The sequence below is a fragment of the Ornithorhynchus anatinus genome, chromosome 21 (assembly GCF_004115215.2).
Source record: "Ornithorhynchus anatinus isolate Pmale09 chromosome 21, mOrnAna1.pri.v4, whole genome shotgun sequence".
NCBI classification, from domain to species: Eukaryota; Metazoa; Chordata; class Mammalia; order Monotremata; family Ornithorhynchidae; genus Ornithorhynchus; species Ornithorhynchus anatinus.
In genome coordinates, this window is record NC_041748.1 from 12,804,752 (window position 1) to 12,818,033 (window position 13,282).

The following is a 13,282-nucleotide window of genomic DNA, read 5'->3' on the forward strand; positions in this document are numbered from 1 at the left end:
CTAACAGTTAGTTAGCGTGTAACAAATACCATAAAAAAATGAATTGATTTGCCCTAGATTCAATAACAGACAAGTGGTGAACTGGGATTAGAACTCAGATTCTAATCGTGGGAAGGTGTGTGGCCTAGTGGAAAAAAACATGGACTTCAAAGTCAGAGAACCTGGGTTCTGATCCCAGCTCTGTCACTTGTCTGTGTGACCTTAGAAGAGAACCCCTAATTTCTCTGTGCCTCGGTTACCTCATCCGTAAAAGAAGGATTGAGTCTGTAAGCCCCATGTGGGACAAGGACTGTGTCCAACTTGATTAGCTTGAACCTACCCCAGCAGTTAGTACAGGCTTGGCACATAGTACGTGCTAAACAAATACCATGAAAAAAGTCCTTGGACTCCCAGGCCCTTGCTTTTCCCTCTAGGCCATGCTGCCTCTCTGGTTCAAAGGATAACTGAATAAATTCCCAAATCCAGAGAAATGGATTATAAGGATAAAAGAACAAAGCTTGTCCTCAAACCCATATGCCTTTCTCCGCGTTTTAGTGGTGTTGGTTAAGTGCTTACTATGTATGAGTCAAAAACTGTCCGAGCACCGAGGTAGATTCGAGAAAACTAGGTCAGAGTCCCTGTCCCACGCGGGGCTCCCAATCTGTCAGAGGGAGGAGGGTTTAATCCCCATTTTAAAGATGAGGCAACTGAGGCCCAGGGAAGCTGAGCGACTGGCCCAAGATCACAGAACAGACAAATAGTGGAGCCGGGATCGGAACCCACGACCTCCGACTCCCGGGCCCAGGCTCTTTTCACTAGGCCGTGTTTCTCTGAAAAGTGTTCCGAACCCACGGGGGGTCAACATTCTTCTCAGAAATCTTCCTCAATCCCCTACTGCAGACGTTGCCAAGCTGAGATTCTTCTTCCCTTGCTGTGTGACTCGAGGGAATGTGCTCTACGATTCATTATCCTGGTGGCACGGTTAGGCTTGCACTGTTTTACCGCTGGTGTAGATACTTGCTAATCAGGTTGGACACAGTCTGTGTCCCACATTCATTCATTCATTCGTATTTATTGAGCGCTTACTGTGTGCAGAGCACTGTATTGAGCACTTGAGAGAGAATAATACAACACTGAACAGACACGTTCCTGCCCAAATTACAATCTAAGGGGATGAGTTTGCAGTCTAGAGTCTTCATCCCCATTTTACAGAGGAGGGAACCGAGGCCCAGAAAAGTGAAATGACCTGCCCCAAGTCACACACAGCAGAGAAATAGTGGAGCCTGGGTGAGGATAATAATAATAATAATAATGTTGGTATTTGTTAAGCGCTTACTATGTGCCGAGCACTGTTCTAAGCGCTGGGGTAGATCCAGGGTAATCAGATTGTCCCACACGAGGCTCACACTTAATCCCCATTTTACAGATGAGGTAACTGAGGCCCAGAGAAGTGAAGTGACTTGCCCCCAGTCACACAGCTGACAAGTGGCGGAGCCGGGATTCGAACCCATGACCTCTGACTCCCAAGCCCCGGCTCTTTCCCCTGAGCCACGCTGCTTCTACCCAGGTCCTTCTCACTCCCGGGCCAGTGCTCTCTTCACTAGGCTACACTGCTTTTCATGACCTCAGTGGAAAGGGCCTTTGCTTCTCTGACGTACAATCCTGCTTTGCATTTGGAGATCACCTTCTGTTCTCAGTGACAGTGGAAACTGCTGATGCCAAACCTCCACAGAGGATCTTTATGGAGCCTAACTAATTCCATTTACTGTATTTTTTGTCAGAAGCACTGTGTGTGTGTGTATTTGTGGGTCTGCTTCTTCACTGACCACAGCGACACGTTGTAATAATGTTGGTATTTGTTAAGCGCTTACTATGTGCAGAGCACCGTTCTAAGCGCTGGCGTATTCAGGGTAATCAGGTTGTCCCACGTGAGGCTCCCACTCTTAATCCCCATTTTGCAGAGGAGGTAACCGAGGCACAGAGAGGGAGATATCCGTTCCTTCATGATTGAACGTATGCAAAATTTCTCCTCTCCTCCTATAAAGTTGATATTCGATTCAGGAGCAAGAAGCTAGATGTCTCATAAACTGGGAGACCCAATGCCATCTGCTGACAATTCCCTGGTTAGCATTCCTGACTTTTTGAAGTGAGAATACCACGTTAGAAGACGTAGGAAATCAGAGGAAAATAAGAAATCCACGTGGCCCGCATCTGGACCCTTGGATTACCATTCGGCCCTCTCCCCCGCTGCTCCCATACCTTGGTATAGTCACCGGAAAGGAATCCTTGTTCAAATCCACTGTACATTGTCAGGGGAATTAAGAGACATTGCCGCTTATCTTTAAGCTGTTGAAACGTTTCAAGGAAAGTGCCCCAAAAGGAGTCTTTCTTCTTCTCCCCGGTCTTTTCCGGTGGGTTGTCATTTATGGGATCCAGAAATATAGCAACCAGTAAGACAGCCAGGACTCCACTCCCTAAGAGGACAAAGGAGATAGGAAAATCAACGGGAAAACCATGAGAATCCTCAGCCGCTTTACAAGAGCCTGGAAAAGAAAGTTTGGATGATGACATTTTCCTTCCTAATCTATCGAACCCCAAAGCTGAGGTCACGTAGCTTCATTCATTCATTCATTCAATAGTATTTATTGAGCGCTTACTCTGTGCAGAGCACTGTACCGAGCGCTTGGAATGAACAAGTCGGCAACAGATAGAGACGGTCCCTGCCGTTTGACGGGCTTACGGTCTAATCGGGGGAGACGGACAGACGAGAACGATGGCACTAAATAGAGTCGAGGGGAAGAACATCTCGTAAAAACCGATGGCGACTAAATAGAATCGAGGCGATGTACAATTCATTAACAAAATAAATAGGGTAATGAAAATATATACAGCAGCTATGGCTGCTAAAGTCTTTAGAACACAGATGCATCACCTGCCTAGAATTTGCCTTCTGTTTTTTTTAAGGAGTGTGACTCTCTAGAAAGAGCACAGGCCTGCAAGTCAGAGGACTGGGTTCCAGTCACGGCTCTGCCCCTTGCCCACTACCTTGGTTGCAAGCTTCTCCTCTGCTTCCGCTCCCTCCTGTGTCGCTCTGGAATCGGGATTAGAACCCAGGTCCAGGCCTAGGCTCTATCCACTAGGCCGGGCGGCTTCATCTGAGCCGAGCCCTCCTGCCCGGGTTGAGTCGAAGGCTTTGTCACCATGCCCAGGGGACCCTTCGGTGGGCCTCCGGGCTCCCGATTACCACAGCGGCCGGACCATGGCCACGGACACGGTCACCGGGAGCGTAGTTCAAATGACTGGCCACCGCCCTCATCCTCATCTGTCTCTCAACCCTAAACCCCTCCCATCGGCTCAGCTAACGTGCTTCGCTTATTCATTCGATCATATTTCATGAGCGCTTACTGTGTGCGAAGCACTGTACGCAGTGCTTGGGGAGTACGATGTCAACAGACTCATTCTCTTCCCACAAGGAGCTTACAGTCTAGAAGCGTGATTTTTTCAGGACATGAGTGTGCGCTGCCAAGCCTAGAGTGGGGTGCCGGGAAGACCCCCTGAAATTGCTGGGCCGTGTCCCCAAATCAGGACACCCGATGACTCTTATGGAATTGGGTGTGTGTTTCTCTGCTAGTGCGTGTTTTTCAGTGCTAAGTGTAATGCTCTGCATAAAGTAAGCGCTCATTAACTCCTGTGACTACTAAATGCGTATGGTGAACGGGTGCAGATGAGTGGGAAACTGAAGGTTTCCGAATATGGGCCGTAAGAGAGGGTTTTTCAGCACGGGTGTCCGCGAGGACGTGGTTGGGGGATTGTGTGAACTGGGATTCTGACCGTCTTTGGTGTGAATTGAGGGATTGTAACCTCTCCTTGCATATGCCTCTCTCCAACTGTCTGACCCTGGCTCCACCACTTGTCTGCCGAGTGATCTTGGGCAGGTCACGTCACTTCTCTGTGCCTCAGTTACCTCGTCTGTAAAACGAGAATCGAGACTGTGAGCCCCACATGGGACAGGGACTGTGTGTCCAGCCCGATTCACCCCAGTGCTTAGAACAGCGCCTGGCACGTAGTAAGTGTTTAACAAATATCATAATTGTTCTCATTATTATTATTCACTCTCTCATATAGCTCTTGTCCTAACTTTGTCCCCCTTGTTCAATGCTCCTTCTATCTTCCCTCGGTAAGATTAATCATCACTGTAGTGTTTGTTAAGTGCTTACTATGTGCCAAGTATTGTATGAAATGCTGGAGTAGGTAAACTATAAGCAGATGGCCCACGGTGGCTGCCCCCCACGGGGCTCAAAATCCTAGAGAGAGAAAGCTGAAGCCCAGAGAAGTTGAGTAATTTGCCCAAGGTCAAATGGCAGGCAACTGGCAGGGCTGGATTAGAACCCTGGTCTCTCCATTAGGCTTTTCTGTTTTTCTCTTCTTTCCTCTATTCTTCTGCCCTCTATTCTCCATGCTCTTCCATCTCCCATGTTGGGCCCATTGACGATGATAATGATGGTATTTGTGAAGCGTTTACTATGCGCCAAGCACTTGTTTCAACGCTGGGAGGGATGCAAGGTAATCATGTGGCCCCAGGTGGGGCTCACCGTCTTAATCTCCACTTTACAGATGAGGTAACTGAGGAACAGAGAAGTTAAGTGACTTGGCCAAAGAAACACAGCTGACAGGTGGCAGAGCCTGGATTAGAACCCGCATTCTCTGACTCCCGAGCCCGTGCTCTTTCCATCGAGCCACGCTGCTTCTGGCTCGTCGCTATTCTCCCTCTCGCTATCTCTCTCTCCCTCTTCCTATCCACCTATATACATATAGGTATATATTTAAATAGTATATTTATTCCATATATTTATTTATATTAATGTTTGCCTCCCCCTCCGAACTATAAACTCCTGTTATGCAGGGAACGTGTCTATCAACTCTGTTGTACGGCACTCTCCCAAGTGCTTAGTTCAGTGTTCTGCGCAGATTGAATGCTCAGTTAATACCACTGATTAACTGGCTACTTCGGTCTTCACCCCGTGTTTGATGCTAGAAAGTATGGACGTCCCAGCTCCGAAAAATTCCAAAAGTCTAGATCATCAGGTATGGCCCTGGAGCCTGGGGCTTGGCTAATGGTAGCCCAGATTGATCCAGCGGGGTGCAAATCAAGACCCCTTCTTCACCCTGAGGAGGAATTTATAGGCCCAGGATCACGCAGCCATGTCTTTGGGGCTCCTGGGTGGGCCCCAAGTATTTCTTTCTTTGGTAGATGCATTTGGAGAGGAGGAAGTTGGGAGCGAAACCTCCCTTGCATCATGATCCAGCTTTCTATGGATGATCTTTGCTTTAAACTAGATTGCATGCTCCACTAGGGTGTAAACTCTTTGAGGGCAGGGATCGTGCTGACAGTAAACTCTCAAATATCATCAATTGCTTGGTTGATTGTAAGGATCTGCTTACCCCACCCCCGCAATTTTCTGACTTGCGGGCGTAGATTCTTGGGGATTTTCCTTCCATCCACAGATGTCCCGGTGCAGTGCTCCCTGCCGACCCCAGCCCTTCACGGACAACTCCCCGGCCAACTCCGGGAAGGGGTTACACGTTCCTCCGCTAGACCGTAAGCTCCTTAAGGGCAGGGGTTGTATTTACCAATTCTATCGCACTGGCCATCCCCAGGTTCTTGGGGCAGGCTCTGCAGACAGCAGGCACTCCATCGATATCATCCATCGATCGACTCGCTGAGGTCCAGAGGGTCCTTACCTGTGTAGACGCCCAGGAGGGTATAGACCAGGTCCTGGGGTGGACGCTGGGTGCTGTTCGTAGAGACGTTGGTCGTCGTTGGACAGTCGCTGGCCCCACAGTACTTCAGCTGTTCTTCTGGGTTTATCCCTGGGGAGTAAGAACACACACGGCGCTCTACCAGCCCATCCAAAACACCCCAGAACGTTTCATCCCTTAGGTCGTACAGGGGAAGAGAACAACGACGCTGCTGTTCAGAGAGCACTTTTACTTTTCCCGTCCATCCCTGTGAGGTGAGAAGAGGCAGGTATCCCGATTTTCATCTTACAGATGAGGAAACTGAGGCACCGAAAAGTAAGGTGACTCAAGACCATCCAGGAGGTCAGTAATAACGATAATAATAACCGTGGTAATTGTTAAGCCCTTACTACGTACTAAACGCAGGGGTGGATACAACAGAATCAGGTTGGAGGCAGTCCCTGAACCAAATAGACAAGGGGAGCCTGGATTAGAACCCAGGTCCTTCTGACTCCCAAGCCTGTGCTCTGGCCATTAGGTCACGCTGCGCTTGGGAGAATACAATATTAGAGTTGGGAAGCACATTCCCTGCCCACAAGCAGCTTACAAAATGAGTCGCATCTATTTTCAGAAGCCGTAAACAGCGTTTTCCAGGTGTCCGTTTAAGACCCCCGGACGGATTTAGCATTTTCATGGGTTTCATGCCAAGTGCCAGATTGTATTACGGTCAGGAGACCACAGTTTGGGTCACAGACCAGGAAGCTCCTCTCCTTGAGCACCATTCCCCAGCGGAAGATTGACAATGGTTCCTTTCCAGAAGGCTCAGAGGAAAACAGCCAGGGATAGGCGTGTCCTCCAGACTCTGAACTTTCCAAGGTTTAGATTGCTCCACCCTAATCTCAACCAGTAGATTTTGCTGACAGTGAAAGAGAGAAGAATTAAAAATACGGAAGCTTTTTTTTTTCTTACAACCAGCTAAACTAGGAAGAGAAGCAAAATTGGCCTCTTTCATTCATATAATGGTATTTCTTGAGCGCTTAGTGGGTACAGACCACTGTCCTAAGTGCTTGGGAGAGTATAATATAATTAAACAGCGTGGCTTAGTAGATAGAGCAGGGGCCCGGGAGTCCGAAGGTCACGGGTTCTAATCCGTGAAGCAGCGTGGCTCAGTGGTAAGAGCCCGGGCTTTGGAGTCAGAGGCCATGAGTTCGAATCCCAGCTCTGCCACTTGTCAGCTGTGTGACTGTGGGCGAGTCACTTCACTTCTCTGGGCCTCAGTTACCTCATCTGGAAAATGGGGATTAAGACCGTGAGCCCCACGTGGGACATCCTGATTCCCCTGTGTCTACCCCAGCGCTTAGAACAGTGCTCGGCACATAGTAAGCGCTTAACAAATACCAACGTTATTATTATTATTATTAGTCCCCGCTCTGCCACTTGTCTTTTGTGTGACCTTGGGCAAGTTACTTCACTTTTCTGTGCCTCAGTTACCTCATCTGTAAAATGGAGATTGAGACCGGGAGCCCCACGTGGGACAGGGACTGTCCCCAACCCCATTTGCTTGTATCCACTCCAGCACTTAATACAGTGCCTGGCACATAGTAAGCACTTAACAAATGCCACAGTTCTTCTTCTTCCGATTATTATTATTAACAATAAAAGGACGCAGTCCCTGCCCACGATGAACATTAGCTCCTCTGCACGTAGGACTAGACTGTAAGCACCTCTTGAAAGCTCCTGGTGGTCTGGGAACCTATCTATGACTGTTGAATTGTTTTCTCTCAAGTTCTTAATGCACTGCTCCGCATCCAGTAAGTCTTCAATAAATGCCGTTGATCGAGAGACTATGAATAAACTCACCAGGGTTAAAGTCATTAGGACGCTATCATCTTGGAAGCAGAGAGCCCAGAGACCTCCCCTTTCATTGTATTGTAATCTCCCGAGCGCTTAGTACAGAGCCGGGGCTTGGGAGTCAGAGGTCGTGGGTTCTAATCCCGGCTCCGCCACTGGTCAGCCGTGTGACTTTGGGCAAGTCACCTCACTTCTCTGGGCCTCCGTTACCCCCTCTGTAAAATGGGGCTTAAGACGGTGAGCCCCACGTGGGATCACCTGATTGCACTGTATCTACCCCAGTGGTTAGAACAGTGCTTGGCACGTAGTAAGCGCCTCACACCTACCACCATCATTATTATTAATGTTACAGGGCATTGCACAGAGTAAGCGCTCAGTAAGTGCGATTGGGAAGCAGCGTGGCTCCGTGGAAAGAGCCCGGGCTTCGGAGTCAGAGGGCATGGGTTCGACTCCCGGCTCTGCCACTTGTCAGCTGTGTGACCGTGGGCGAGTCACTTCGCTTCTCTGGGCCTCAGTTACCTCTTCTGTAAAATGGGGATTAAACGCGAGCCTCGCGTGGGACCACCTGATTACCCTGTACCTCCCCCACCGCTTAGAACGGTGCCCTGCACGTGGTAAGCGCTTAACACTTAACACTGAGAAGCAGCGTGACTCAGTGGAAAGAGCCTGGGCTTTGGAGTCAGAGCTCATGAGTTCGAATCCCAGCTCTGCCTCCTGTCAGCTGTGTGATTATGGGCAAGTCACTTAACTTCTCTGTGCCTCAGTTACCTCATCTGTAAAATGAGCATGAAGACTGTGAGCCCCACGTGGGACAACCTGATTCCCCTGTGTCTACCCCAGCGCTTAGAACAGTGCTCTGCACGTAGTAAGCGCTTAACCAATACCAACATCAACACATACCACCATTATTATTGAACGAAGGAATGAATGAACCCTCCAACCTCCTCCTGGCGGCTACGGTCCAGAGTCGCCCTGCTGCCCGTAACGCAACGTCGGGGAGGGTCGTATCCCGTGTTCACAGATCTGCAGCGGAGCGTGCTGGCGAAGCAACGTGGCCATAGTGGAAAGAGCAGCGATCTGGGAGTCGGAGGACCTGGGTTCGAATCCAAGCTCCGCCACTTGCCTGCTGTGTCATCTTGACCAACTCTACCTCAGTTATCTCATCTGTAAAGTGGGGATTCAATCTCGGTTCTCCCTCCTCCTTCAGCTGTACCCAACCCGATTATCTTGACTGGACAGCGGCAGTTATCACTTAGAGAACACTTGGTGAGTCCCACGAGGAGGAAGTCAGCCCTCCGGCTCCGGTCCCTCCTCGAAGTGGAAGGATTTTCACTTGCCACGTGCGGTCTGGAAGGTGCCCGGCCGTCATGGGCAACGTGGGCCACAGCCCTCGTGGCCAATGGGTGGGGAAAGGAAGTGATCTGATTTCTCCATCTCCCCACAAGAGAGTCTGCCGCGGGACGGGAGCGCTCCCTCCTCTCTCTAACGGGCTTCCGAGAGTGGAAACCACAGAGCAGTCTTCATCGCAACGGTCAGGGTTATAAGAGAAACCACGGTTCTGTCTCTTCACGGGACACGTTGCGGATGTGTCAGTGTACCTCGATCTCACTCATCTAGCCTCCGACCCCTAGCCCACGTACCGCGTCTGGCCTGGAATGTTCTCCTTCCTCAAATCCAACAGACGATTATTAATTATTCTCCACTCCTTCAAAGCCTTATTGAAGGCACATCTCCTCTAAGAGGCCTTCGCAGACTAAGCCCCTCCTTTCCTCTCCTCCCACTCCCTTCTGCGTCGCCCTGACTCGCTCCCTTGGTTCTTCCCCCGTCCCAGCCCCACATCACTTAGGTCCATATCTGTCATTTTATATATTTATATTGATGTCTCCCTCCCTCCAGACCGTAAGCTGGCTGGAGGCAGGGAATGCGTTTGTTAAGCCCTTGCTCTGAGCCAGGCACTGTAGTAAGCCCTGGGGTGGCTACAAGCAAATGGGGTTGGCCGCGGTCCCCGTCCCACGTGGGGCTCACGCTCTCGATCCCCATTCTGCAGATGAGGTAACTGAGGCACAGAGAAGCGAAGTGACTCTGCATTCAGGAGGTGCTCAGTAAATACGATCGAATGAGTGAGTGAACGAATGCAGAAGGAGAGCAGGCCAAGAATCAGCTGGGCGAGGGTAGGGTTGGAGGGGCGGAGGCGAGGGGAGTGTGCACGATAAGTCTGCCTCACTGCTAAGTCTGCACAGGCTTTTCCCTTGTTTTCCCTTCCCTTATGACGAGCTGCATAGCGTAGTGGGTAGAGCCCGGGCCTAGGAGTCTGAAGGTCATGGGTTCTAATCCCGGCTCTGTCATCTGTCTGCTGTGTGACCTGCGGCAAGTCACCGCACTGCTTCGTGCCTCGGCTACCTCATCTGTAAAATGGGGATTGAGACTGTGAGCCCCCCACTGGGATAGGGACAGTACCCAACCCGATTTGCTTATAACCACCCCAGCGCTTAGTACAGTATTTCGCACGCGGTAAGTGGCTCAACAAATGTCATAATCATTATTATTATCATTTATTGCGGGGGATCCAGTGACCATCTGGGCTTCCTCTCTGCTCTACATTTCCAGCCAAAGCAGAGGAATGAGTATGGAAATCACCCACTTCTCCCCTCCCCTTTTCCCTCTTTTATTTCTTTTAGCGTTTCTTGACGCTTACTATGTGCCCAGCACTCTGCTAGGGACTGGGGTAGATAGAAGGTTGTCGGGTTGAATACCGTTCCTGCCCTGTGTGGGGCTCACTGTCATGGGTTCGAATCCCAGCTCTGCCACTTGTCAGCTGTGTGACTATGGGCAAGTCACTTAATAATAATAATAATAATAATGTTGGTATTTGTTAAGCGCTTACTATGTGCAGAGCACTGTTCTAAGCGCTGGGGGAGACACGGGGGAATCAGGTTGTCCCACGTGGGGCTCACAATCTTAATCCCCATTTTACAGATGAGGTAACTGAGGCCCAGAGAAGTGAAGTGACTTGCCCACGGTCACACAGCTGACGAGTGGCAGAGCTGGGATTCGAACTCATGACCTCTGACTCCAAAGCCCATGCTCTTTCCACGGAGCCACGCTGCTTCTTTCTCTTGTGCCTCTGTTACCTCATCTGTAAAATGGGGGTAAAGACTGTGAGCCTCACGTGGGACAACCTGATGACCCTGTATCTCCCCCAGTGTTTAGAACGGTGCTCTGCACATAGTAAGCGCTTAACAAATGCCAACCTTACGTTAAGATAGCGTGGCTCAGTGGAAAGAGCCCGGGCTTGGGAGTCAGAGGTCATGGGTTCAGATCCCGGCTCTGCCGCTTGTCAGCTGTGTGACTTTGGGCAAGTCACTTAGCTTCTCTGTGCCTCCGTTACCTCCTCTGTAAAATGGGGATGAAGACTGTGAGCCCCACGGGGGACCACCTGATCATCTTGTATCCTCCCCAGCGCTTAGATCAGTGCTTTGCACATAGTAAGCGCTTAACAGATGCCATCATCATTATTAGAGAAGCAGCGTGGCTCAGTGGAAAGAGCACGTGCTTGGGAGTCAGAGGTCAAGGGTTTGAATCCCGGCTCTGCCACTTGTCAGCTGGGTGACTGTGGGCAAGTCATTTCACTTCTCTGTGCCTCGGTTACCTCATCTGTAAAATGGGGATTAAGACTGTGAGCCTCACGTGGGACAACCTGATTGCCCTGTATCTACCCCAGCGCTTAGAACAGTGCTCTGCACCTAGTAAGTGCTGAACAAATACCAACATTATTATTATTATTCTCTGGGCAAGTACTGCCTAGACTCCAGTGGGTAGGAAAAAGTTCTCAGAGGCAATGTCTCCCTCCCCCGCCTCAAAAATAATGTTGTCTACATTAATCCCCAAAGGGCAGAACCAACGTTCCCACCTTCCCGGTTTCATTACCTTGGGTTGGTGACTGAGCAAATATCAAAGATGAAATAAGATTTCCCCACACGCCGGAGGACTGGAATAGAAGAAAGAAGATCCCAAAGTACTGGTTAACCACGTTTCTTCCGATTTTCCCAGCTCTCCGGGCGTATTCGTTTCCGGAAATTGTAAGGTAGGTGCATTTAGCGGACCAGAGCGGAGCCCCTCCAAGTCCCAGGATCATAGAGGTCGGGATCAGAGTGTACCTGCAACACAATGTGACCCTTAGTCGAGGCCGAGGCGCGTCCTCGTTTTCCGCCTGTTCTCTGAGCCAGGACAACATCTTGTCAAACCATCTTGAAAAGCAGTGTGGTCTTAACGGAAAGAGCCCAGGTCTGGGAGGCAGAGGACCTGGGTTCTAATCCCAGCTCCACCACTTGCCTACGGGGTGCTTTGGGGCAAGTCGCTTAACTTCTTTGTGCCTCAGTTTCCTCAACTTTAAAATGGGGATTCAATACCTGTTCTCCTTCCTACTTGGATCGTGTGCCTCATGTGGGACAGGGACTGTGTCTGCCCTGATTGGTCTGTGTCTGCCCCCAGGGCTTAGAACAGTGCTTGACAAATACCGTAAAAAAGAAAACAAGGTTTAATAATAATGTTGGTATTTGTTAAGCGCTTACTATGTGCGGAGCACCGTTCTAAGCGCTGGGGGAGATGCAGGGGAATCAGGTTGTCCCACGTGGGGCTCACAGTCAATCCCCATTTTACAGAGGAGGGAACTGGGGCGCAGAGAAGCGAAGTGACTTGCCCGCAGTCACCCAGCTGACAAGTGGCCGAGCCGGGATTCGAACCCATGACCTCTGACTCCCAAGCCCGGGCTCTTTCCACTGAGCCACGCTGCTTCTCCAAGCAAGTCACCGAGACCCAGGCAGTTCATCTTATGCAGCTACCGGTGGACATTTCCGTGCACCTCAGAGTCCCAAAAAACATTACGAAAAGATCTTTGGCATTTTGAAGTTCCTACACAATTCCAGGTACTACACTAAATGAGCAAATCTATGGCACTAGATTTCCTGCTCTATCATCTTGCATATCTTCTTATTGATAATAAGAATTGTGGTATCTGTTAAGCACTTACTATGTGCCAGGCGCTGTACTAAGCACTGGGGTGGATATAAGCAAATCGGGATGGACACAGTCCCTGTCCCATGTGGGGGCTCACAGTCTTAATCTCCATTTTACGGATGAGGTAAATGAGGCCCAGAGAAGTGAGGCGACTCTCCCAAGGTCACCCAGCAGACAAGTGATGGAGGCAAGATTAGAACCCATGACCTCCTGACTCCCCGCACCGGACTCTATCCATTATGCCATGCTGCTTCCAATAATGCTGATAATAAAAGTCATAGTGATACCTGTTGGGCGTTTAGTATGTGCCAGATCCTGCGAAATGGTGGGGCGGAAACAAGATGATCCAATTGGACATGGCCTCTGTCCTCCACAGGACTCACATTCTGAGGTGGAGGAGAACAGCTTTCAAATTCGCATTTTAAAGATGAAGAAACTGAGGCACGGAGAAGCTAAGCAGCGTGGCTCAGTGGAAAGAGGCCGGGCTTGGGAGTCAGAGGTCATGGGTTCGACTCCCGGCTCTGCCCCTTGTCAGCTGTGTGACTGTGGGCAAGTCACTTCGCTTCTCTGTGCCTCAGTGACCTCATCTGTAAAATGGAATTAACTGTGAGCCTCACGTGGGACAACCTGATTACACTGTATCTGCCCCAGCGCTTAGAACAGTGCTCTGCACATAGTAAGCGCTTAACCAGTACCA

At 50.1% G+C, this 13,282-nt stretch overlaps 1 protein-coding gene across 1 annotated transcript in view; it reads right to left on the reverse strand.

Moving 5' to 3' along the window:
* The window catches only part of UNC93A (unc-93 homolog A), a 50,042-nt gene that overhangs the window by 16,642 nt on the left and 20,118 nt on the right, over window positions 1–13,282 (reverse strand). The window contains exons 4-6 of the mRNA XM_016227886.3: window positions 11,497–11,726; window positions 5,722–5,850; window positions 2,239–2,453 (exon numbers count right to left, since the gene is read on the reverse strand). Coding sequence (XP_016083372.2) covers window positions 2,239–2,453; window positions 5,722–5,850; window positions 11,497–11,726 — 574 coding nt within the window. The remainder of the gene's footprint in view (window positions 1–2,238; window positions 2,454–5,721; window positions 5,851–11,496; window positions 11,727–13,282) is intronic.